The sequence below is a fragment of the Suncus etruscus genome, chromosome 4 (assembly GCF_024139225.1).
Source record: "Suncus etruscus isolate mSunEtr1 chromosome 4, mSunEtr1.pri.cur, whole genome shotgun sequence".
Classification (NCBI taxonomy): Eukaryota; Metazoa; Chordata; class Mammalia; order Eulipotyphla; family Soricidae; genus Suncus; species Suncus etruscus.
The window spans coordinates 2,039,443-2,063,113 of record NC_064851.1 but is presented as its reverse complement, the minus strand read 5'-3'; the positions used below and the strand labels follow the sequence as shown (position 1 = coordinate 2,063,113).

General features: G+C 60.7%; 1 protein-coding gene across 1 annotated transcript; it reads right to left on the bottom strand.

Annotated features, from left to right (window-relative positions):
• Positions 1 to 5,537: 5,537 nt before the first annotated feature.
• KIAA0930 (KIAA0930 ortholog) lies at positions 5,538 to 22,662 on the bottom strand. Its single transcript, XM_049771626.1, has 10 exons — positions 22,504 to 22,662; positions 12,851 to 13,020; positions 11,026 to 11,151; positions 10,864 to 10,941; positions 10,215 to 10,316; positions 9,531 to 9,671; positions 9,255 to 9,449; positions 6,644 to 6,806; positions 6,382 to 6,540; positions 5,538 to 6,304 (listed from the first exon to the last, which is right to left on the bottom strand). The coding sequence occupies exons 1-10, from the start codon at positions 22,655 to 22,657 to the stop codon at positions 6,264 to 6,266; spliced, it is 1,329 nt and encodes a 442-aa protein (XP_049627583.1). The 5' UTR covers positions 22,658 to 22,662; the 3' UTR covers positions 5,538 to 6,263.
• Between the last annotated feature and the right edge of the window lie 1,009 nt (positions 22,663 to 23,671).

Sequence of the window (23,671 nt, the reverse complement as noted above, 5' to 3'; positions counted from 1 at the left end):
TTTTTTTTTTTTTGGGAGGGTCCACACCTGGTGGTGCTCAGGAATTGCTCCTGGTTCTGTACTTGGGGATGACCTCCTGGCAGGGCTCAGGGGACTGACCATATGGGATGAGAAGGGCACTGGCTGGGCACCCACTGTGTTGTTTTTCTGGCCCTCAAGAATTTTTGTTATTCTTGGGCCTTTCCTGGCAGTGCTCAGGGCTGACTCCTGGCCCTGCACTCGGATCACTCCTGGCAGTGCTCAGGAGACCATGTGGGGTGTCAGGTATTGAATCTTGGTCAGTGGCCTGCAAGGTAAGTGTGCTCCCCGCCATGTTCTCTGGGGCTCAAGGACATTTTAAAGCTCCAGAGCAAACGTCAAGAAGATGTTTTTTTCTTTTTGTTATATGACATAGTTTTTGACTCGGGAACTCACTGTGGACCCTCTGCAGGGTCAGGATTTCCATCTCAGGCTGGTTTGGTCGTTGGCCCATTTCTCAGCACTTGGTGGGAGGGAGCATGCTGTCTCCTGAGGCCAGAGATCTGACAGGAAACAGGCTTGCTCCATAAGCTGGCAGTCCCAGCCTGCTGTCTGGTACCAGATGGCCGGTTGGTGCCCCAAGCACTGCCAGGAGTGAACCCTGAGAACTAGTTGCTGGTTTGATCTGCCACAATACAGACCATTGATTGGGGCCAGCCGGAGAGCGCTTGCCTTGCGAGTGACCTACCTGGCTTCGATTCCGGGCACCCATATGGTTTCTGAGTGAGTCCTGAGCTGAGGGTAGAGCCAGGATTCAGCCCTGAGTTCCAAATGGTGTGGCCCCCAAACAAAAAACTGAACATGTAAAAGAAAAACAAAAGCCCAGGGCTGGCACCGGGGGCAGCAAGTACTTGGTGGCCAAGTGGACTTTACACACTGACACACGTCCTTGGACACCAGCCCCACCTCCGCTGAGCTTGGATAGAACCCTGTGGAACTGACTCCAGTTGGAGCGCTGGGTCTGCACCTCCTGCCTTGTGCTTGAGGAATACATGAGGGGCTGGAGAGCTCTGTGGCCTGTACAGGTTTTGCAGACTGGAAGACAGTGCAATGCCATGCTCTCTTCTTGGTCCTCTGGGGCCCTAAACCACACCCACCCCCCAGTACAAAAGCTAGAAAACTCTCGTGGGCACATTTCAGAGGCACACGGAGAACAGGCAAGAGCCTCATGGGCCCCTCTTCCTGGAAGGTGGTGTGGAGGGGGTGGGCCCAGCCTGCATAGACAAGGCTGCTGCTTGCCTCCACATTCTCAATCCTTAAGGCATTTGCTTTGCAGGTGACCGACCCAGGACCTACAGTGGTTCGAATCCTGCCACCTCGTGGTCCCCCGTGCCTGCCAGGAGCAATTTCTGAGCACAGCTAGGAGTAACCTCTAGGCGCCGCCAGGTGTGGCCCAAAAAAGACAGAAATAAGTAAAATAAAATAAACCCATGGGGCTGGAGCGAAAGCACAGTGGTAGGGCATTTGCCTTGCACGCGTCCAACCCCAGAGGAGCCCCAGTTTGATATCCAGCATCCCATATGGTCTCCTGAGCCTGCCAGGAGCGATTTCTGAGCACAGTGGCAGGAGTAACCCCTGAGCGCCGCTGGGTGTGACCCGAACTCCCTCCTCCCTCCAAAATAAAAAGCACCCACCAGTTCCAAGACTGGGGTCCAGAATAGCTCAAGATCCAGAAGGTAGCGAAAATCCCAGTTCTTTTCAACTGAGCCAAAGATCTGTTCAAGTCAGTTTAGCTTCCAGGAGGCACAGGGTTCCACAAGGCCAGAGGTGGTTTGGGGGGCCCAGGGGTGCCACACCCTGCAGTACCTGGGAAGGAAGATGGCACCCACCCCAGGTCATTGCTTCCCAGTCAATCAATACATGTCCCACACGCACAACAGCCGCACTTTCTGGCCACTGCCCAGCGCATGGGTCCTCTGGGCTCTGCCATCCAGCTCTGAGTCCCTACAGCAGAATGAAGGGACAGATGTGGCCAGAAGGGACCGCACACGTGGCCAGGGCACCCCTTCGTCCCCCAGATCTGTTGGCGAGTCAGGTGGCCTCAGTCCCATCCCTATCCCTGTGTGTCTAAGGCCGCAATGTCTTCCTAAGTCCCTGGTTCGTGCCTATTTCTCGGCCATCCTTTCTGCCATCATCCACCTACTTCCTGTTCACTAATGGGTCATCGCGCCCCACTCTCACTCTTGTTTCCATCTTGGAACCACAGGAGCCTGACTGTGGAAAGAAAAGGCCATTTCAGAAGGGAGGCCTTCTAGGAGGAAGGTACACTCCAACCCACGACACCCTGCTACCCCCAATGTGACCAAACCACCTTACCCAAACCTGCCTCCTCCCTACTTGCATTGTGGTCAGATTTGACGCTTCAGAAAGGTTTTTTTTTGTTTGTTTGTTGTTTTTTTTGTGTAGGGGCCACACCTGGTGGTGGTGTTCAGGGGTTACTCTTTGATCTATGCTTAGAAATCACTTCGGCAGGACTGGGGAATCCTATGGGATGCCGGGAATCCAACTTGGGTCGGCTGCATGAAGGCAAACACCGTCCCCGCTGTGCTATCACTCTGCACCCCCCACCGAAGGCGTTTGACAATGGTTCTTGAGAAAGTTCCAGAATAACAAACGGGAAGGTTTGAGTGCAACTCAGCCCTAACCTCACATCCCGTGAGTGCACCTGTCTCCCCCAGTGAGCAGCAGAGGGCATGCACCCCAGGCCAGGCCAACTGGAAGCAGGGCCAACCGCTCCAATGGGACCAATGACAAACACATGTTGGCTTGGTGGTGGAGTGGTCACCGAGTCACGTCTGAAAAACACGAGCGAGGACCGAGCGTGGAGCAGGCCGATTGCCACACAGCTGGTGTGGAGGTGGTCGATAGTTCTTGCAGGAACTGTTAGTAATGTTTGTGGAATTGTCGATCCTCACACTCCCGTTCACAGCATGGGGGGGAGGTTCTAAAATGTTTTGTAGACATTTTCATGAAGCTTCAAACAAGCAAAAGCCTCCAGAAATTTTCTTTGTAAGTTCCAGCTTGCTCAGAAGTGGAATTTGGGGGGGCCTGAGTGATAGCATCGTGGTAGGGTGTTTGCCATGCATGCTGCCAACTCAGGTTTGATCCCTGGTATCCCATATGGTTCCCTGAGCCTGCCAGGAGCAACTTCTGAACGCAGAGCCAGGAGTAACCCCTGAGCGCTGCCAGGTGTGGCCCAAAAACAAAACAAAAAGTGGAATTTTCTCTGGGAAACTACAAGACAGACGATGCCGGAGTCGTGCAGGGGTGAAACACTTGCCTTGCATGCCGTGGACCCCAGGTCTGGCCCTGCAGATGTTCTTCTGAACACTTAACGGGGTTACTCCTGAGCACAGAGCCAGGAGTAGTAAGAAAAATTGAACATCTGCTGGACCCCGCCTGGTGAAAGGAGTTTGAGCTGAAGTGAGCCCAGAGCGCCTGGTTTTACGGCTCATCAGAACATGCTCCCGCCCTGGGGGACAAGAAAGAACTGGAAATATGGGGCCAGAGTCATAGAGCAGAGGGCCAACCTGCCGACCAGAGTTTGATCCCCCGACATCCTGGATGGTTCCGAGTCCTATCAGGAGTAATTCCTGAGCAGAGTGCCAGGAGGAACTGTTAGGGTCCGGAGTGGAAGGATGAGACTACATAATAGAAATAAAACAAAGGAAAGCTTTATTCAGTCGCCCAACAAGCTAGAAACAATAAATCCACCTCCCACAGGAGGCAACTCCACAGGGGAGGGATGTCACAAACCAGGTTCTTAGGGCTATAAGCAGGAAGTCTTGACCTTTCAGCTGATTTAGGTTTGTCACGAGTGGCTGTTGGGACTCCAGAGGCTGGTTCCCTTTACGTCTGAGGACAGAGGTTGGCCAGTCCTTGCCTTTTCATATGAGACTGTATTTTTGTTTTGTTTTGGGGCATACCCAGTGGCACTGAGGAGTTACTCTGGCTCTGCGCTCAGAAATTGCTCCTGGCGGGCTCAGGGGACCATATGGGATGCTGGGATCCAACCCGTGTTCATCCCAGGTCAGCCGCGTGCAAGGCAAACACCCAACCACTGTGCTATTGCCCTGGTCCCCATTCATCTGAAAATCCTTTTTTTTCTGTCCTGTTTTTTTTGTGCAATGACTGACCCGGCTTGGACACGTTAAGTCAAGTGCCCGCCCTGCTATACTATGGCTCCTGTCCCCAACTTTTCTGTTTTGTTTTCTTGGGTCACTCCTGGGATGCCAGGGATGGAACCGAGGTCTGTGGCATTCAAGGCCTGCTTCGCTCCAGCCCCAAGCTGTGTCAGACCTGTCCCTCTGTCTGCAAAACCTGGGGTGTGAGGAGGGAGGCTCTGCTCCGAGCCCACTAGCTGGTCTATGATGGAAACGAACACGACACCCTGGGCTGGGAAGAGAAAGGGCCACTTTCGGGATTAGGGCCAGGCCAGGTCGGGACAGTTCTGGTGCTCTTGGAAATAGCTTCCATGTCCAAGCGAGACATGGCTTCCTGACTTCCAGGAAACAGCCTGTTGCCACCAGCACCCCGAAGAACAGGGCCAGGGGTGACCTTAGTCCGGGTAACCAGGTGAGCCAATGCCAGGTTTGGCCCCAAAAGATGGAGCTCCAGGTTGACCAGCTCTTCAGTAATGTTTCTTGTTTCTCTTCGGACCTGTTAGATTACAAACACTCCCTCTCCCCCCAGACCCCATGTAGCCCCCAAACCCCACCAGGGTCCCTCTAGCTCCACCAGGTGTGCACCAATAAACCGGGAGAAAATCAGAGAAGCTTGGTCCTTAGTGTCTCGTGAGGGATGAGGGGCACCAAGACGCTTTAGCTGTTCCCCCACCCCCGCAGCTGAGCCACAACATCCGAGGGGCCCTGGAGCTCTGAGTCCTCTCGGGGGCCACTGTCCCTGTTGCTGAGACCTGGCGTCAGTCCCTTTGCGGAGCACCCCAGAAACTTTACCCAGAGCTCAGCCAGTGAAGGTGCTAGATAACCTCCCACCACCACCCCTGCCCTCCCCATAGGGGCCTCAGGACCATGTGTTCCCCCCCCCACATAACCCCACAGCTGAGCTTCAGGGTCCTCAGACCCACAGGAACAGGGAGAATGTTCCAGAAGAGAAAGTTGTGTTTGATCACAACAACACAAGTTGGGGATAGGTGTTTGGCCCCAGACCCGCCCCAAGGGACGGGAGACCTGGCTGACCTCTGAAATGGGGACATGGGGACAGAACCCCTAATCTGACACTCGCCCTGCAGAAGCCCCGGAGACTGGGACGGTGGGGCTGAGCCATCTCATGAACACACCGAGGCAGAAAGAAACGCAATTGCTCACTTTAATAACCGTACAAAATCGAGGGGAGCCCCAAGGGGGCCCCTATCCCGGGGCCCAGCGCCACAGTTGGAGCAGGGGATGGAAACCACAAGCCGCCCTCCTCACCAATCCCCCCCACCCCCCACCCCCCGCTCTAAGTGCCCAGAGGCCCCCATATTCGGTACTGCGGTTCTGGAGGCGCCATGGACCTGCCAGGGTCCCTCTGCCTCTGCGGGCTGGACCAAGAAATGGGCCCCACACACCCGGGCCAGAGGCAGGAGGGAATGTCCGGTCCGCTCCGGGATCCAGGCCAGGGTTGTGGCGGGGGTGGGAAGACCCAGCCCCAACAGATGGTGCCCAGCCTGGCCCAGAGTCCAGGCCATGTGGTCACCGAGGAGGAGAGCCAGGCTGGCAGGGGGCATGGGGTGCTCTTTGGCTGGAAGCGAAGGCAGTTCCTGGGGGGGACCAGACCCTGCCTGTGTGGTCGGGAGGTGGGAGGCAGCCCGGGACAGAGCAGAACCGTCACCCCCAGATCCCACTCACAAGCCTGCGGCGGCCAGAAGAGCTGGAGCGTCTGGGCCGAGCCTCCCTCAGCCATTCATCGTTCTGTCGGTCGGTCTGTCTGTCTGTCTGTGTTGGGCCGTGCTCTGGCCTGGCCTCAGGGTGTCTGCTCCCCTTGGGTGGGCTGCCGAGGTTCTCTGTAAGGGCCTGATGGGGGACAGCAGGTGGTCGCAGGGGGAGGGTAGTAGGGGCAGAGCCGGCAGGAGAACGAGGCACTTCAGTTTGGGCTGGTGTTCGTGGCGTGGGCCCTGGCCCCGGCTCCAGCGCTGGGTTGTCGCGAGGCCGGTGCGGATGGACGGACAGACAGATGGACAGATGGATGGACGGACGGACGGGTAGGCACTTGGCAGGGCGCCCGGGGCCGGCGGGCGGGTGGGGCTAGGTCATCAGGATGGGTTTCTGCCGGACTTCCAAGATGTCTGTGGGGAGATGCCGGGTTGGGGTTCTAGATGATGCCCCCCCAATTCCCATCTGATCTGGCCGGGCCGGGCCTCACCTGTGAGGATCCGAGGCAGCGGCAGCGTGACGTAAGTCAGGTGGGCATACAGGAGGAAGTGGCCATCGGCTCTGCTCAGCTTCAGCCATGAGCCCACCAGGGAGCGGCCCGTGCCGGACAGAGAGCGGGAGCGCAGGTTGGTGGCGTTGTGAAGGTCAGCTGTGGGCATGGCATGGCGGGGTCAGGGGTGTCCCCAGCCAGCCACCCCCAGGCCCGCCCGCCTGGCCTGGCCACCCCGTCTGCCCTGCCCTGCCGTCCTCACCCGCGGCCTGATCCTCTCGGAAGAGCTCCTCGCTGTCGTTGGCCGAGTGTGACTTCTTCATCTCGGCCACGTAGCTCCGGGGCACTTTCCTCTTGAGGGACGGGGAGAAGAAGGTGGGCCGGGTGCTGCGCTCGGGCGTGGGGGGCGTGCTGAAGGAGGTCACCTGGGGACAAGGCACCCAGTCACAGTGCGGCCGGCCGGCGGGTGTCTTCGGCCAGGCACCACCCCCAAATAAACCAGCAGATAATCTCCCACACACACAGCCGCACAACAGTCTCGCACCGTCCAGTGAACGTTCAGGTTTCCGGCATCCCCATCCCGACCCCACCTGCAGGCCTCGCTCTCTCACTCACTCCCACTTCCTCCGGGCCCACATGCCAACCCTCAAGCAGCAGCTGGGAGCCCTGACTGCGACCGTCCCATCCACACCCGCCCAGGCACCAGTCCCTGCCCTCACGGAGAGCTCACAGTCTGCAGGGGAGAGGGGTGACGGGGAGGGGGCCGCAGACTCAGAAAGTGACAAAGCACACAACGGTACACGCTGGTTGCCGAGACAGAGGGGAAGGAGGAAGGGAGACGGGGAGCACAGAGGCAAAGGGAAAGAGACGGCATGGGGAGGGGGGTTAAAAAATCAGGACGGGGGGGGGGGCTTCCCGGAGGAGACGCCGCTGGAGCTGGGTCTTGACGGACGAGTAGGAGTTCGCCAGGTGAAGAAGGGGGGGAAGGGCGTTCCAGACAGAGGGAACTTGGCCCATCTCCTCCCTCCTCCCCACGCAAACAAGAGTCTGAGGAGCCAGACGAGCTGGGACGGGCACTTCGGGAGCCCGACAGCCTCCCCGGCACGGCGCCGACATCCAGCCAAGTCGCGGCGGCCGCGGTGCTCCAGACGGTGCTCCCACAGGCGGGGAAGTGTTAGAGAAGATAGAAAACAAACACCAGAAACCACAGTACACACAACCCGCGTCTGTCCTGTGCGGGACAACAGACAACAGTCGGCACACAGGTGGGGGGGCGGCTGTCGGCCCCCGCCCCTCCGGAGGGGCCTCCCCCCACCCCCGTGCCTGGGCCCCTCGGTGGCACTCGGAGGGAGGGTGGGCCAGGCCGGGCTGGCGGCTGGTCTGACGCCAGCTCAGGGGCCAGGGACCGAGCAGTCCAGGAGGAAGAACCGGAAGCTTCTCACTGACATGGGCTCCGAGACGAGAGCCCTCATGCCGGCTGTGTCCCCCCAAGTCAACACCTCCAGCTCCCTGCCTGCTCCTAACACCTCTCGGTGCCGAGAGGACAGCTGAGAGAGAAACGGACTAAGGAGAGTGACCCTGGTGGTGTGTGTGTGTGTGTGTGTGTGTGTGTGTGTGTATGTGTGTGTGTAAAGGGTGTGTCTGTAAGAGCGTGTCCTCATTTGTGTCTATGTATGAGTGTCTGTGTTTATGTGGAAGACTGTGTGTGTGTGTAAGTTTGTGTCTCTAAGAATCTCTGTGTGTGTGTAAAAGTGTGTGTATGTGGGGCTGGAGAGATAGCATGGAGGTAAGGCGTTTGCCGGCATCCCATAGGGTCCCCCGAGCCTGTTAGGAGCGATTTCTGAGTGTAGAGCCAGGAGGAACCCCTGATCGATGCCGGGTGTGAAACAAAAACAAAAACAAAAAGTGTCGGTGTGTCTCTATCTGTCTACTTGTGTGCTTGTGTAAGACTGAGTTTATATCTCCGTGAATGTCTGTGTGTGTGTCCGTATATATGTGTGTCCGATGTCCCTGTATGTCTGAGTCTCTGTGTGTCTCTGCATGTGTCTCTGTGTGTGTTGGGAAGTTTCCATGAGGCAGTGCTGATGCCACGCCCCAGGGAACATAGTTTCATGGTCTTGGGGTCACCACACACTGGTAGAGGGGTGCCCACATCGGCCCGCCCAGGACTGTCCTTTCAACATGGTCCGGCCCGAGGGCACCTGCCTGATCTCTGCACTGTCCACAGTCTGAGGACAGCCGGACTCTGGACTCAGGGCTTGGAATCTAGGAAGCAGAGGACATGGGCCCACAGAGAGACAGGAAAACATACGGCCATGGGGCTCCACCCGCTAATTAAGGGGGGGCCAGAATCCTGAGTGGTGCCTCATTCACACTTTGACTCATTTCCCAAGTGGCTGTACACTGGGGCACCCCCAGGCCTCATGGAGGAGGGGGTGAAGGAGCCCTTCTTGGGGGCGCTAGAGGCTGGAAACTGAGGCTCCGGGGGAGGTGGCTGTCTGAGCCCCAATGTCTCCCCGGGCACCCATTTGCCAGCCCCCATGCCCGACAAACAGGCAGATGGACATGGTCTATCCTGCTCAGAGGAAGCAGAACCCACGCAGGGAGAGGCGGGCACAGCGGTGTCCCAGGGCATGGCACCCCAGCACCCAGCCCGAACCTCAGCCCCATTCCCCAGGTAGGCTGGCCCCGTGTGCGGGATCACCCAGCTGATCCGCCGAGACCCCACCAGACCCCGCCACTCCAGCCAGCTGCGTGCGTGTGCCCGTGCCCCTGCTATGCTGTGCCCCATGGGGCCTGGTCTTGAACCCTGCTTCCTGCTGTGGTGTGGGGCAGGGGGGCGTGGGGCCCTCCCCCAGGCGGGCAGCCCTTACCCGCTCGTGCATGGGCGAGGCAGGGCTCGAGTCCTCCTCGGTGCCACACGGGGACGTGTCGCCGGTGGACACACGGCTGACGGCCATCTCGGCGTGGCCCTTGCCTTGCGGCCCCTTCATGCGCACGAACTCCATGGTGCTGTACTTGTAGAAGCCGAAGGACATCTTCTGTGCCATGCGGGCCGCCACGCTCACCTGGGGGAGCAGTCAGGGCTTAGGACTTGGGGCTGGGCTCAGGGCTGGGTCCCCAACCCCCCCACGCGATCCCCCACTCACGCGGTTGTCATACACCTTCTTGAGCGCCTCGTAGCGGATGGACCCCTGGAAGATGACGCCCTGGGACGTGTTGCTCTTGTCACTGGCCACCAGCTCCACGCATACCATCTCCCCTTCGCCCACGGTCATGTCGCTGAACACCTGGGGGGCCAAAAAGTGGGTGCATGGGGCGGGGGCATTAGCTAACAGCCATCCCCTGACGCTCCACCCCGCAGGTCCCATTCTCTCCCTCGGGGCAGGGGCCACCTTTTAGAACTTTCCTGGCTCCGACTGGGAGCACTGACAGGTCCTGGCGAAGGAGCATTGTGGGTACCTGCCGCCATCAATCATCACTCAGCCTCTGAGGCCCCACCCTCTGCTCTTGGTTTGGTTCTGACTGCTCGGGGCTTACTCCTGGCTCTGTATTTGGGGCTCACTCCCAGCAGGGATCGGGGACCATAAACGGTGCTGGGGATCGAACCCGCGTTGGCTGTGTCCATAGCAGGCACTTTACCACCATTCTTATCTCTGTGCCCCCCATTGCTGATGGGGAGGGGGTTTCTGGGACTCTTGACAGAGCATCCATCATACCTGCAGGATGAGTCCTCTGCCACCCCTCACCCTCTTTCCCCCAAGCCCTGTGCTTTCAGGGAGAGGAAGGACCCACATCCAGCAAGAAAGGGGGGAGAGGCGACAGGCCCTCACCTCCTCGAAGCTGTCGATCATGAAGAAGATGTTGGGGTAGCTGATCTTGGACTCCTCCCCTTTGCTATCCATGGGGTGCTTGCTGGGCGAGGCAAACACTTGCTGGAAAGGATTTATTTCCCCCATGGGTGTGGGGCTGGAATGCGGGGCTCCCACTAGACTGGCCACACCCCCGGCTCCAAGAACAGTTATAATTCAGGGGCAAAGTGAGGGAACACTCGCACCCCAGGGCCCTCAAAGCGCAGGGAGAGGTGATGTCCCAGGGCCATAAAGGTCATGCTGCTTGGAGCAAATCTAGACAGAATGTTCTAGAAGGAGCCACTGGAAGGAAAGAAGGAAGGAGGGAGGAAAGGGAAGGAGGGAGGAAAGGGAGGGAGGAAGGGAGGGAGGAAGAAGGAAGGAAGGAAGGACTGGAGGAAGGAGGAGGGAAAGGAAGGAGGGAGGAAGAGAGGAAGGAAGGGAGAAAGAAAGAGGAAGGAAGGAAGGGAAGAAAAAAGGAAAGAAGGAAGGAAGAAGGAAACAGGCCTGTGCTCCTCTCCAGCCCCACCCCGAGCCAAAGGGGTTTCTGGAGTGACACCCCCAGAATGAGACAGAGAAGCAGCAGCTGTGAGGCCCCCCCCATCTCTGCACATCATTCCCAGGCCCTAACCTGCGATTTCTTCTTATGGATGTGGATGTCACCGCTGTCCGTTCGGGTGCATACGGCACAGGTCACCATGTAGTCCAGCTGCAAGAGAGGGGCGACTGCCTATGTGCACCCCGGCCGGGACCCCCTCCAGTACCCCCAGCCCGCCGGGTCCCCGCACCGCACCTTCTGCAGCACGAGGTTGAGGCACACGCTCTCCTCCCAGTCGATGTCGGGCTCGCCCAGGCCGGGCAGCTTCTTGGAGTCCCGCCTGTAAACCTCCACCTCCACCTCGGGCTCAGCATCGGCAGACTGCAGGGCGCCAGCATGGGGGGCGGTCAGTGCCAGGGGCCCCTCCCAGCTGCCTCGGGTCCCTACGCCCGCCCCTGGCTCCGCCCAGGCCCTGCCGCTGCTGGATGCAGACAGATGCGCATCCCGGGGTTGCCATGGCGACCGGGTACCAACTCGGCAGGCCGCTGCAGCCAGGGTTGCCGCAGAGCAGCCGCAGTGCGCATGCTCGGGAGGGAGTTTGGGGGGGGGATCTGGGCTTCCCCCCCACCCTGCACCCCCACCTGCTGGCTCTCCAAGCTCCTGCTGCAGAGGGCGGGACCCCAGAGCATCCTCATGCCCCATCCCCCCATGGCTGTCACCCCTCACTGAAGGTGTCACCCCGTAACCAGCTGAATTGCCCATTTTTGGTCACTCCAAGGGCCCCCCACATCCCCCCCTTGGGAGAAGGTTCTGGCATGAATCTCCAGATGCTTCGCCAATGGTTCACTGACCCCCCCCCCGGAGGGCATGCTCAGGTCCTGGGTTCTCCCCTGATTCTGTCCCCCCAATTTTGGCTTCCAGTGGCTACTTGGGGCTCACGGAGTGCCTGTTCATGGGGGGGGGACCAGTGGATGGACGAAGTGACAGTCGCACTCCCCCACTCCCCACTGTCTGCTCAGCCCTGAGATGCTCAGAGCACCCACCCCGAAATGTTACGGCCCCCATTGCAGGGAAAGTCAGGGTTACAGATGTGAACTGGAAAGTGGTCTTGCTCTGTGCCCCCCCAAAGGTGCCTGCTGGTGCGAGGTGTGTCCTGTACCCCACACCAGTTTATGCTCCCGTGGGGGGGGGGGCCCTCACTAACACAGGGTCCTATGACCTTGTGGGTCGGTGCTGGGTCTTCCAGCAACCCACCACCATGGCCCAGAGCCAACTGAGAGCTGCGGTTCTGGGCACACCTACAGCGGCCTGCGTGGGTGCTGGGTGCTGTGTGCCAGCTCCAGAAGAGGCGGGAGAAAGAGGGTTCCCGGAACCAGCCACGCCCAGGATTCCCTGGGACCCCAGCCCCAGTGGGGGGGGGGGGAGGCCTGCCCCCCAAAAAACTTCCTGCTGTGTGTTTGGAGGAAAAACTCAAAGTGTGTGTGTAAGCAATCTCCAGACGAGCTGATGAGGGTACAAACCCAGTGGTTTGTACAAGGACCATGGGTCTGGTGCAGGGGAGGGAGAGACTGACGGGGTGTAGGGATGGGGAACTCGGGGCCGGGGTCTTATCATCCTCGTCATCATCACCACCACCGCCATAGATGATGACAGCACCCCACCCTCCTCCGTCTCCTCTTCATCTCCATCATCCGTCATCCCCATCCAGACTGCCGGCCCCTCCCTCCTCCACTCCACCATGGCCATCACCCCCTTCGCTGACGTCATGTCATGGCCAGCACAGCACAGCAGTGACCAGCCCACCCCCATCACTGAGCCGCCCTCCCCACCCCCCAATTCTGCCCAAATCCTGGTTCTCCGATTGTTTTTCTCATTTCCCCCCCCCTTGGGAGCTCGCCCAGCCTCCAAAGGGCAACCCAAAGGCCTAGGTTGACCGCAGGGTGCCAGGGGACCCCAGACCCCCCTCTCCAGCCCCCTCCCCAAGGTGACGTGATGTGGCCAAGACTGCAGAGCCACCCGCAGTGAAATGCGGGGTGGGGACCCCGTAAACCTGGGGGGAGAGGGGAGAGGGGCCGCTCACCTTCCTCCCCTCGCTGCTGCTGCTGCTGCTGCTGCCGCCCTCACTGCCCGAGTAGCCCGGCTTCTTGCGCACGTAGAAGAGCATGTCGTCCTGCCGGGGCGCCCACTTCTCCATGAAGTAGGTGGAGAACATCCAGGTCCAGAAGACGATGCGGTCATCCTTGAAGCAGCCTGCGGACAGCCGGACACACAGCCGGCGGTGAGGGCGCCTCACCGGGGACCCAGCCCGGGGACCCCCCCCCCATGCCCAGCCGCTCTCCCTGCCCTGCTGCTGGACTCACCCGCCGGCCGAGACCCCCAGCTCCCTCCCCACCCGCCCTGCCCAGGGGCCGCCCCGAGACGGAGAGGCGCGAGGCGGCGGCCCCCTCCCGGGGCGGCCCCGCTGATCCTCGGCTGCTGCCCATCGGGCCGGGCCTGGGCTCCCGGAGCGCCAGCAGAGCCCAGCCGTGCGCTGCCCACTCGGGCCCGGGATGAATCAGCAGCAGCCGGGGAGGGACAGCGCCGAGGAGCCGACGGGAGAGGCGGGGAGAGGAAACGTCATCGCTGGGCAGGCCCTGGCAGGGACCCGGCAGCCAGGCCACGCCCACTGGGATGACAGACCACGCCCCCGACCGGGAATAGTCCGCTCTCGCGGAGGCTAGGCCACGCCCCGGACACGCCCCTCAACAGGCTGGCCACGCCCCCGGCTGCGGCAGTTCCCACGGAGATCGGGTCTTAAAGGCGCAGGCGCCTCGAGCGCGGGGGTGGAGGGGGGATCTGCGGCTGTCCCCGGGACTGCCCAGGCTCTCTGCCAAGGCCCCTCTGGGGATGGGGGACCTCGGGCAAGCTAGCCCTGCGTCTCTGAACCCGGTTCCTCTCTGGGCCCAGTGCGGGGAGGGGTTCCAGACACAACCCCAAGGGGCTGCAGAGTGAGTGTCCCCCTCCACCCGGCCTCCAAATTGTAATGATGGGGGGAAGGAGACGATGCAATCGCCCCTGGACTTGGGTGCTGGACGGAAGGAAGGACGGGTTGACCTGGGCGCCTGGCAAACGTGCCACCCCAGGCCGGGTCATGTCTGTCCAGGCCTCCTCCTGCTGCGGGTACCCTCCCCTGGAGCCCTGCTCTTGCCCTCTACCCTCTGGCACAACCAGTCTTGGAACTGAAAAGCACCCCCCAAGAAGGTGAGAACAGCAGCCTCCTCCCAGGTCAAGGTCAAATTCAAGGTCAGACTAGGCCCCAGGCCCCCAACTGATCCAGGTCTGGGCTCCCCCAGGATCCTGTGAGCAGAGCCCCCGGCATTGGCCAGTCCCTTCTGCCCAGTCCTGCCCCACTCCCCCAACCTGGGCCTCAGACTCACATGCCTGGAGTGAGGGCACTGCAAGGGGCTCCGGGCCCCCAGGCCCCGGCACCCGGCAGTGGTGGGGGCAGCTGGCCACAGAGCACCCACAAGGCAAGGGGCCTCAGGGCCCTAGGCTGAGTGGCTGGTCACAGAAACAACTAAAGGTCTTTAGGAGGTTGAGGCTGAAGCTGGCCTGACTTCAGGGTCTGAAGGACTCACAACTGTAGCCATTGACGCCCCAGGAACACACACAGCCAGAAGGGATGGGGGTGCTCTGGGGGGGGGGCAGTTCCAGGAAAGAAACATAGGAGGTGGCAGAGTGGGTGCCTTCCTCCACCTCACAGCAGAGGAGCACAGGCAAGTAAGGAGCTCTGCACCCCTTGTGGGCAGCTTTGGGGTATTATTAAAAGCATGATCCAGGGCTAGAAAGATAGCATGGAGGTATGGCGTTTGCCTTGCATGCAGAAGGACGATGGTTCAAATCCCAGCATCCCCTATAGTCCCCATCTGCATGCCAGGTGCGATTTTTGAGCTCAGAGCCAAGAGTAACCTCAGAGTGCCTCTGGGTATGACACAAAAACAAAAACAAACAACAAAAAAAGGCATGACCCTGCACCCTGCGGTGCAATAATTTCCTGTCCTGGGAATCCTTCTGATGGAACTGAACCCCCAAAAGTGCTCCTGGACAGGTCACCCCACATCCCATGTCACCCCAGGGCTGACTGTGACCTCACCCGACTCGGGCTCCTTTGCCTCCAGTTCCTGCCCAGGAGCAGGCCGTGACAAGAGACATGTGACCCCTTCTGCCCCTACAGCTCCCATTCCGTGCCCAAGACTACCCCTGGCACAGTTTGCAGCCCACCTGGCATCTGATTCCGAGGTGCCCCACCCAATGCTGCCTGGCCTAGGGCCTGGGACCTCATCAGACGAGCCTGATGCCTACTGCAGAGTAGGGGTCAAGTCTGTGCCCATCCTGATCGGTGCCCTTGGTGGGTGCCCAACTTCCTCCACCCTCACCCTAAAGGGGAAGATAGAAGAAGGAGGCACAGAAAAAAAGAGAAGAGGGCACAGAGCTACGGTGTCCCATGAGGGCCAGCCACGGCCCCAAGCTGCACTCTGGGAATCCCCAGACCACCCCGCAGAGGGGGCACGTGGCCACGAGAGCCACAAGCTGCTCCTCTTCCTGTGGGGTTCCGACAAGCCACATCGGCACCTGTTTCCGGGAGGGGCAGGCACTGTCACTGCACACACCCCACTTCTGTCCCCAAAACCAGTCCCCACGTGGAGCTGTGGGGGGGGGGAACGGACCAATGAGGACCAGAAACTGCTGTCTCCCTTAAGTCAGTGGGCACCCCAAATTCATGGGAGAGAAACACTCTCTCCCCCTACACACACACACACACACACACACACAAGTGTGGGGTCGGGGGCTTCAGGGCTGAGCACACCCCAAGTGTGGCCCCCAAACTAGCAACATAAAACTTTCCACATGTCAACAAAAAACAATTAAAAAACCTTTCACATGTCACAAGACTGCAACAGTCACGTCCTGCAGGTGACTCACACCTCGGGGCGCACGAAGCCGCCCCCCTCCATGCCCCCTCCACAGAGCGTTTGCAAGCAGGCGACAAGCCCACACGGAGAGCCGAGGCTGGCCAGCAGCTCTGAAGCTGGACGGTGCTCGGGAGGCGACACAGCCTGGCCCAGGGACAGAGATCTTGGCTACCCCCATTCCCCTTTTCTTCTTTTCAGATTTTGGGCCACACCGGCAGTGCTCAGGGGGTTCCTGCTGGAAGGCTCGGGGGACCATGTGGGATTCTGGGGATTAAACCCGGGTCGGGGGCACTCTCCACTGTAGCATCTTTGTCAAGCTCGTAATCCTTCTGGTCATTAGGGCCCCACAATGGCTCAGGAGGAGAGAGTGGGCTGGGGTGAGGGGTGTGCAGTAGTTGAGGGCACAGGCTCAAGGGATGCTCAGGATTGAACAGGGTAGAATGCAAATGCCTTCCTGCTGTGCAATTGCTCCAGCCCCTGGTCTTCATTTAAAAAAAAATTCCTGGGGCCAGAGAGATAGCATGGAGGTAAGGCATTTGCCTTTCATGCAGAAGGACGGTGGTTCGAATCCCGGCATCCCATATGGTCCCCCGTACCTGCTAGCGGGCACAAGGGGCAAGGCATTTGCCTAGCGCACGCTAACCTAGGACAGACTGCGGTTCGATTCCCCCGGCGTTCCATATGGTCCCCAAGCTAGGGGTGATTTTGAGTGTCACTGGATGTGGCCCCCCAAAAAAGATTCCTTTTTAAAAGAAGGGCTGGAACAATAGGACAGTGGAGGGGACTTGCCTAGCACATGGCCACATGGCCGATGTGGGTTCATTCCCTGACATCCCATAGGGTCCCCTGAGCCTGTCATGGGTGATTTTCTTTTTTTCTTTTTGGTTTTTTTTTTTTTTTTTTTTTGGTTTTTGGGCCACACCCGTTTGACGCTCAGGGGTTACTCCTGGCTATGCGCTCAGAAATCGTCCCTGGCTTGGGGGGACCATATGGGACACCGGGGGATCGAACCGCGGTCCTTCCTTGGCTAGCGCTTGCAAGGCAGACACCTTACCTCTAGCGCCACCTTCCCGGCCCCTCTTTTTGGTTTTTTGGGCCACACCCGTTTGATGCTCAGGGGTTACTCCTGGCTATGCACTCAGAAATCGCCCCTGGCTTGGGGGGACCGTATGGAATGCTGGGGGATTGAACCATGGTCTGTTCCTTGGCTAGGCTTGCAAGGCAGACACCTTACCTCTAGCGCCACCTCACCGGCCCCCAGGGGTGATTTTCTAAGGGCAGAGCCAGGAACTCCTGAGGGCCAGCAGGTGTGACCCAAAATGAAACACACACACATAAATAAAATAGGGGCCGAAGCGATAGCACAGCAGTAGGGCATTTTGCCTTGCACACAGCTGACCCAGGACGGACCCAAGTTCGATCCCTGGGATACCATATGGTCCTTGAGCCTGCCAGGAGTGATTTCTGAGGGCAGAGCCAGGAGTAACCCCTGAGCACTGCTGGGTGTGGCCAAAAACCAAAAGCTAAAATAAAACAATAAAATAAAATTAAAAAAAGAAATCCCCATATAATCAGAATAATCGATATGTCTTTCCATGTGATACATGTCTCATTGATAAGAATTAAGTATCGGGGGCCCGGAGAGACAGCACAGCAGTGTTTGCTTTGCAAGCAGCCGATCCAGGACCAAAGGTGTTTGGTTCGAATCCCAGTGTCCCATATGGTCCCCCGTGCCTGCCAGGAGCTATTTCTGAGCACACAGCCAGGAGTAACCCCTGAGCACCGCCAGGTGTGGCCCCAAAACAAAACAAAACAAAACAAAAAATAAGAATTAAGTATCTTAGGGGCCGAAGCCACAGCACAGCAGGTACAAGGGTATTTATTTACCTTGCATGCAGCAAACCCGGATTCAATCCCTAGCACCCCATAGTTCCCTGACAAGCCTGCCAGGCGTGATCCCTCAGTGCAGAGTCGGGCCTGCTGCCACCTGTCACCTTCCTGTCCCAAAGGTGACAAAGCTACTATTTGCTAATGCAGGGCATGGTGCCCACAGCCCCAAGTCCATGCGTCAGCACCCCATTCAGAGGCAGGGGGTAGCTAGGACAGGGTGGGGTGGAGCAAACACAGAAAGACCTGTTCCGCCTTCAAGCTTCTGGGGATCCCGGGACTCCCCAAATGGCAGCACTACTGGGAGGAGGGGCTCTGCTCTGCACCCAACAGAGGGTCTTTGCGGGGTCCCTCTGTGGACCCCGGGAGCCATGTGTGAGGCCCACAGCAGACGTCTGGCCTGAGGGGCAGTTGGCTGGTGTGGTGTTGGGGGTGAGCAGGGAGGGGAAGCAGGTTTTGGGGGCCCACCTGGCCCCCACCTCGAGAGCCCCCACCTGCTGGGCCCAGCCCCCTCCTGGAGATGGGGCGCTCAGCTGACCTCCTTGGGAAGAGTCCCAGTCGGCTGGTGGCAGGAGGGCATGAATGGGCCTCTGTGTGGCCTCAAAGGGCCTTTTATCCAGGGGTGGGTCCGCCCCAGGGCCCAGGGGATGAGGCAGTTATCTAGGGCGCCCCGAGGGAGCGCAGAAGTGAACACAGGGGAGGGGGTACAAGACTCTGTGGGCAGCCTGGGGGTCCAGGACCCCGGCTCCACTCCATTTTTTCCAGAAAAAGCCTCAAATCCCAGTCAGACCACAGAAGTCCGTGATATGGTCCCCAAGACTGGCCCTTTGTGTCCTCAGCCACCCCTCCCCCGGATCACACAGCGGGGGTGGGGGGGACCTCACCCCCTCCCAACCTGGCCTTTGTGATAAACCCAGAGGACAGGTCACACACCCTCACCCCTGGGGCCCTATAGCACACACAAAGACCTGGCGTCTCCACTGGGGAAACTGAGGCCTGACCCTGAGCAGCCGGTGGCTGGTCCAACCGCCCAAACCAGCTTCAAAGCCGCATCTGACCGCAGGTTTGGCTTCTGACCCAGCCTGTTTCCGCCCAGTGCAGGGGGGAGGCCGAGGGCTGCACAGGCCACTTGGGGTCACCGTCCTTCTCTGGGCTCCATCCTCGCCAGGACCACCCATGGCACAGCAGTGTCACATCCTCCCCAACTTCAGGCGTCCGAGCCAGCCGGAGTCAGGCTGGGGCCAGTTTGGGATCTGGGGGGCTCCTGGCCATGTCCACCCTGCTCCGGGCCAGGCACTCTGTGAGCCCAGGAACTGTGGCCAAGAAGCTGGGTGCCCCCAAGTTCCGAGGAGGGCCTTCTGGGTCCCCTCACTGTCATGTGGGGTCACACGGGGCTGCCCCAGAGCTCTTGGCTGGCTCCGACCTGGGTCCGGTGCCAGGAGCCCCTCACAGGCGGGAGGCCCAGGATGAGCTCAGAGCCGCCACCACCGCTCCTCGCGCCTGACTCACAGCTTCTCAGACACCTCAAAAGCTGCCGCTCTCCGGGCAGAGCAGGGTGGGGGTGGGGGACAGGCGCCAGCCAGCGCCCCTGGGTGCTGACGGGCCCTCACACCCCACACCCAGCCTCCTGCCAGCCTGTGGCTAGTCTCAAAGCCTGGTCCTGCTGTGCCCCACAGGAACCGGCCACCGCCTCCAGGGAGGCAGGAAACTCAGGATGGAGGACCTGGCTCACTGATTCATTCATTCATTCATTCATTCATTCATTCATCCAAATGTATTCTCTCAGCTGGTCTGCTCCTCCCAGGAGAGCACCTCACCCCTGCAAGGTTCACCTTGCAGATCTCAGTTCTTCACACCTGAAAGCTTTCAGCACCTCAGTCCTACCTCACCCTCCTACAAGACTCTCAGCCCCTCCCCTTACAGATTCTCTGCACCCCCAGGATGACCCCACAACTGCCCTTGACCAGTTAAGTGCTGAGGAAAGGACCAGCCCTTCCCCATCTGCCACGCCCAGTGAGGGACAGAGATCAACACCTCTGCCCTCATGGCAGTACCCGCTCACGTGCCCTGGCCAGACACTACAGCCTGCCCACGCTCGCTCTGAGAGAGCAGCAACCCCCGTGGAGGGAGGTCTGAGCCCCGCGCTGGGCCCTGAACCTCCCCAGACCTGAGACTCCAGGACTCCAGTGGCTCGGCCCACCTGCTGCTTGGATCCCCCCCTCCCGAGAGGCTGCCACCTCCTGGGTCTGTTCCATGTCCAACCCAGCTGCCCCTTGGAGGTCACTTCACACCTGCTTCCCCCTCTCCCTGGGGCAGGGATGGACCCACAAAGCCACACACTGGGCTGGTGCTGCAGAAGAGATGAGCCCGCAGGTCCAAATGGCCTTTGCAGGGGCGAGCGGGGGCTGCCCAGCTTGGGTCCCCTCCACTCTCAGGAATGCCTGTCCCTGTCTCTCCACGTACCCTGCCCACCCCCTACATACCCAGCCTTCCTCGGACCTTCCTGCGTGACCCGGGCTCAAATTCTTTTTTTTATTTATTTATTTATTTATTTATTTTTTGGTTTTTGGGCCACACCCGGCGGTGCTCAGGGGTTACTCCTAGCTGTCTGCTCAGAAATAGCTCCTGGCAGGCACGGGGGACCATATGGGACACCGGGATTCGAACCAACCACCTTTGGTCCTGGATCGGCTGCTTGCAAGGCAAACACCGCTGTGCTATCTCTCCGGGCCCGGGCTCAAATTCTACATTCAGGAGACTGCAATGGAAGGAGCAACGGACGGACAGATGGACTTGGACAGGGGGCTGGCACCCATCTAGACCTCTTGTCCACGTGGCACTGAGTACGCCAGGCCCTGCCAGAAGAAGGCCTCTATCTTCATTCCCAAGGGTCACCTCATGTGTTTCCTGGGTACCTCGAGACTTGGCTGGGATGAAACCACAGGCAGGCCATGCCACTGGCCTACAAAGCCACATCTGCCTTGAACCCGCCGCACAGGGCTGGGGCTGGCATGGGGAGGCCTGGAAGCCCAGACTAGGGGGGGACCCTGAGGACGGTGTATGCAGGCCGAGGGGGACTGGAGGTAGATGGGATCCCGCTCACCCCAGAGGCAGATGATGTGCAGCCAGGCCTAGCCAGGGCTGTGGGGCTGGTGGTACCAAGGACGGAAAAGACTACCAGAGTCCGTTGTGCCACTGCTGCCTGGCTGCCTGGGGCCTGCTCCAGCCTCCGGACCCAGTCTCCTCCTAACTCTAACCCTAACCTTCACCCAGTTCCTATTCAGCCAGATAGACACACTTCTCCATTCCAATTTGCTTATTTATTTATTTATTTATTTATTTTTAAGGTCTGAGCCACACCCGGGGGCGCTCAGGGGTTACTCCTGGTTCCACACTCCAGGGACCAAACTATGCTCAGCGCCGTTCAAGGCAAATGCCCTCCCACTGTGCTCTCTCTCTGGCCCCTGGGGCCCCTTTTAGAGGGGAACTCTGTCCTCATCCCAACCCCTTTTGTCAGACGCCTCGCCCACACCCCAGCAGCAAGCCTGTCCCCCCCCACCCCAAGGAAGTGTCCACTGGAGGCCGGGCAGGGCTCCTGAGGGGGAAGTGTGTTCCTTGGAGCCTGCCCTCTCAGAAGGGCCACTCCGGCTCACTTCCTCTCATGGCCCGGCCAGGGTGCATCTGGGGAGATTCAGCTGCTCCTTGGGACTCAGTTTCCCTAATAAAAGTGAAGGAACAGAGACTAGTAGAAGCTGCTTCGGGGTGCCACTGCCTGTAAGGGGATGGGCATTAGATTAGACCCAAGTGGGCTTTAGGAACTGTCTCTCCCTGTCTCCTTCCTCCGCCTGCTCTGCCCTCACACCTGCCCACGCAGCAGCTGACCCGGGGCCACCACGAGAACCGAGTGAGCACCAGCCCCGGCCCTTGGCCTCCTGTCCGTCCATCTGTCCATCCATCCTGCAGGGATCCCCAAGTTTTGCCATCTCCTCGGGCCTCCCTAACCCCCTGACACCATCCAGACTCAAAAAGAGACCCCCCCCCTCGTCCCCGCCCTGACCCACCACCCATTTTTATTCCCACTCACTTTCCCCTCGCCCACCCTGGACGACGACGAGACGAGGGAGAAGATGGTTTTGGGGGAACGTGCTTGCTGCTGTCTTTGGAGCCTGAATCAAGGCCCCTGAATAAAATAAAACCCATTTTTTGCACACCCACCCTTGTCTTTGCAGTGCAGGCCGTAGGGTGGGAACCCCCACACACACCTCCCTCCCTGGAACCCCAAGCCAGACTGGGGGTGAGGGTGGGGTGGGGGAGGCTGGCGGCGGCAGCAGCAGCAGCGGATGGGTATGAAGTCATTCCCTGCAGGACGAAGGGAGGGGTCTGGATTCGTGGGGAAAATGACAACCCGGGTCCAGAAGGGAGAGAGGCGGGCAGAGGGGTCGCCCCGCTCACTCCCAGCCCAGCCCAGCCCGGCCAGATCAGGCCAGACCGCACCCACCCAGCACCCACCGCCGGGCTCCCGGCTCCGGGGTGCAGCACCCCAATCAGCCGGGGGCTGGGGGGTCCCCCGGGAGCAGAAGCCCATGCAAGGGGTGGTGGGTTCTGGGGCTCGCCCTGCGCAAGCACCAACAGGTCCCCCGGCCAGGGCGTGGGGAGTGCGGAAGACAAAGGCGCCCCGATGGGCGGCGGGGTTCCCCCGACCCTGGCCGGCCCCGCGGGGCTGAGGGTGTCCCCGGGCGCCAGATGCGCCAGATGTGCGCCCTGCAGCCGCGCGGGGCTCCCGGGGAGGCCGGACGGAGGGCAGCGGACGGACAGACGGGCTGACAGCCGGGGGAGCAGCCGGGGGACCCCGAGGGGCGCCGCAGCCCGGCCCGGCTCGGCTCCCCGCACTCACCCAGGCCGCGGGGCAGGCGCGCGCGCTCCTCGGCTATGGCGCGCAGCATGAGCCGCAGCGAGCGCTCCTCGTTCTCGGGCTCGGCCTCGGGCTCCGGGCAGGCGGGCGGCGGAGAGGCGCGGGCCCGGCCCGGCGGCGGCCGCGCGGAGGCCATGCCGGGCCCCGGATCATCGCCCGCGCCCGGCCCGCGCCCGCGGGGCTCCGCCGCCGCCGCCGCAGCCCTCGCCCCGGCCCCCGGCCCGGCCCCCGCCCCGGCTGCGCCCGCCGCGAGCGCCAGCGAGGACGCGATCGAATCGGCCGCCCGGGCGCGTCGCCGCCGCCAACGCCGCCAACGCCGCCGCCCGCCCGCCCGCCCCGCCGGGTCCCGAGCAGCCCGCGCGGCGCCGCCCCGCGTCCCCGGCGCAGGCCACGCCCCGCGCTCGCCCCGCCCACCGCGCTCAGCCAACCGCGGGCTCGCCCACCGTCTCATTTGCGTGGTCACGCCCATCGACAAGCCCCTCCGTTGTCGGCCACGCCCCTTGGGTGGTAGTTTCTCGGCCACGCCCCTGCAGCTGTCAGGCACGCCCGCTGCTGGTTGGCCACGCCCACTCTCCGTTTGCCACGCCCCTTGCGTGCCAGTCTCGTTCCCGTAACCTAGTGACGCTTAGCCTCGCTCATTGTTCCTTAGCCACGCCCCGCTGGGTGTTGGTCAGGTCCCTGTAACCTAGATACGCTCCTGAGGCTGGCCACGCCCTCTGCCTGTTGGCCACGCCCCCTTGGTTGCCAGGCACGTCCCTGTCGCTCAGGGCTTTTGATCACGCCGGCTGTTACTGTCAGTTAGCCACGCCCCGTGGGTGTTGGTCACGTCCCAGCAGCTGTTGGCCCCGCCCACTGCTGCTTAGCCACGGCCCCGCGACCTAGTTGCGTCCCTGCAGCTGGTGGCCACGCTCGTTGCTAGTTAGCCACGCCCCCAGCTGCTAGCTACCCCAGAGGTCTTAGCCACGCCCTGCAGCTGATAGCCACGCCCATCCGGCTGTTGGCCACGCCCTTCCAGCTGTTGGCCACGCCCCTCCCGGCACTTTACTGCCAAGTTCGTCTTCCTCCACCTGGAGAGCCCCAAGCCCGGGGGGGCCCCCCACTTACAAGTGTCCCGCCTCGCCCCTTGCCCTTCGGCCTCGTCCCCTCAGCC

Coding starts and splice junctions, on each gene's coding strand:
- KIAA0930 (XM_049771626.1), bottom strand. CDS start 22,657: ATGGCCTCCGCGCGGCCGCCGCCGGGCCGGGCCCGCGCCTCTCCGCCG. Junction 9,672..10,214: donor TGATCGACAGCTTCGAGGAG/GTGAGGGCCTGT, acceptor TTGGCCCCCCAG/GTGTTCAGCGACATGACCGT. Junction 6,807..9,254: donor CCTCGCCCATGCACGAGCGG/GTAAGGGCTGCC, acceptor CCTTGTCCCCAG/GTGACCTCCTTCAGCACGCC.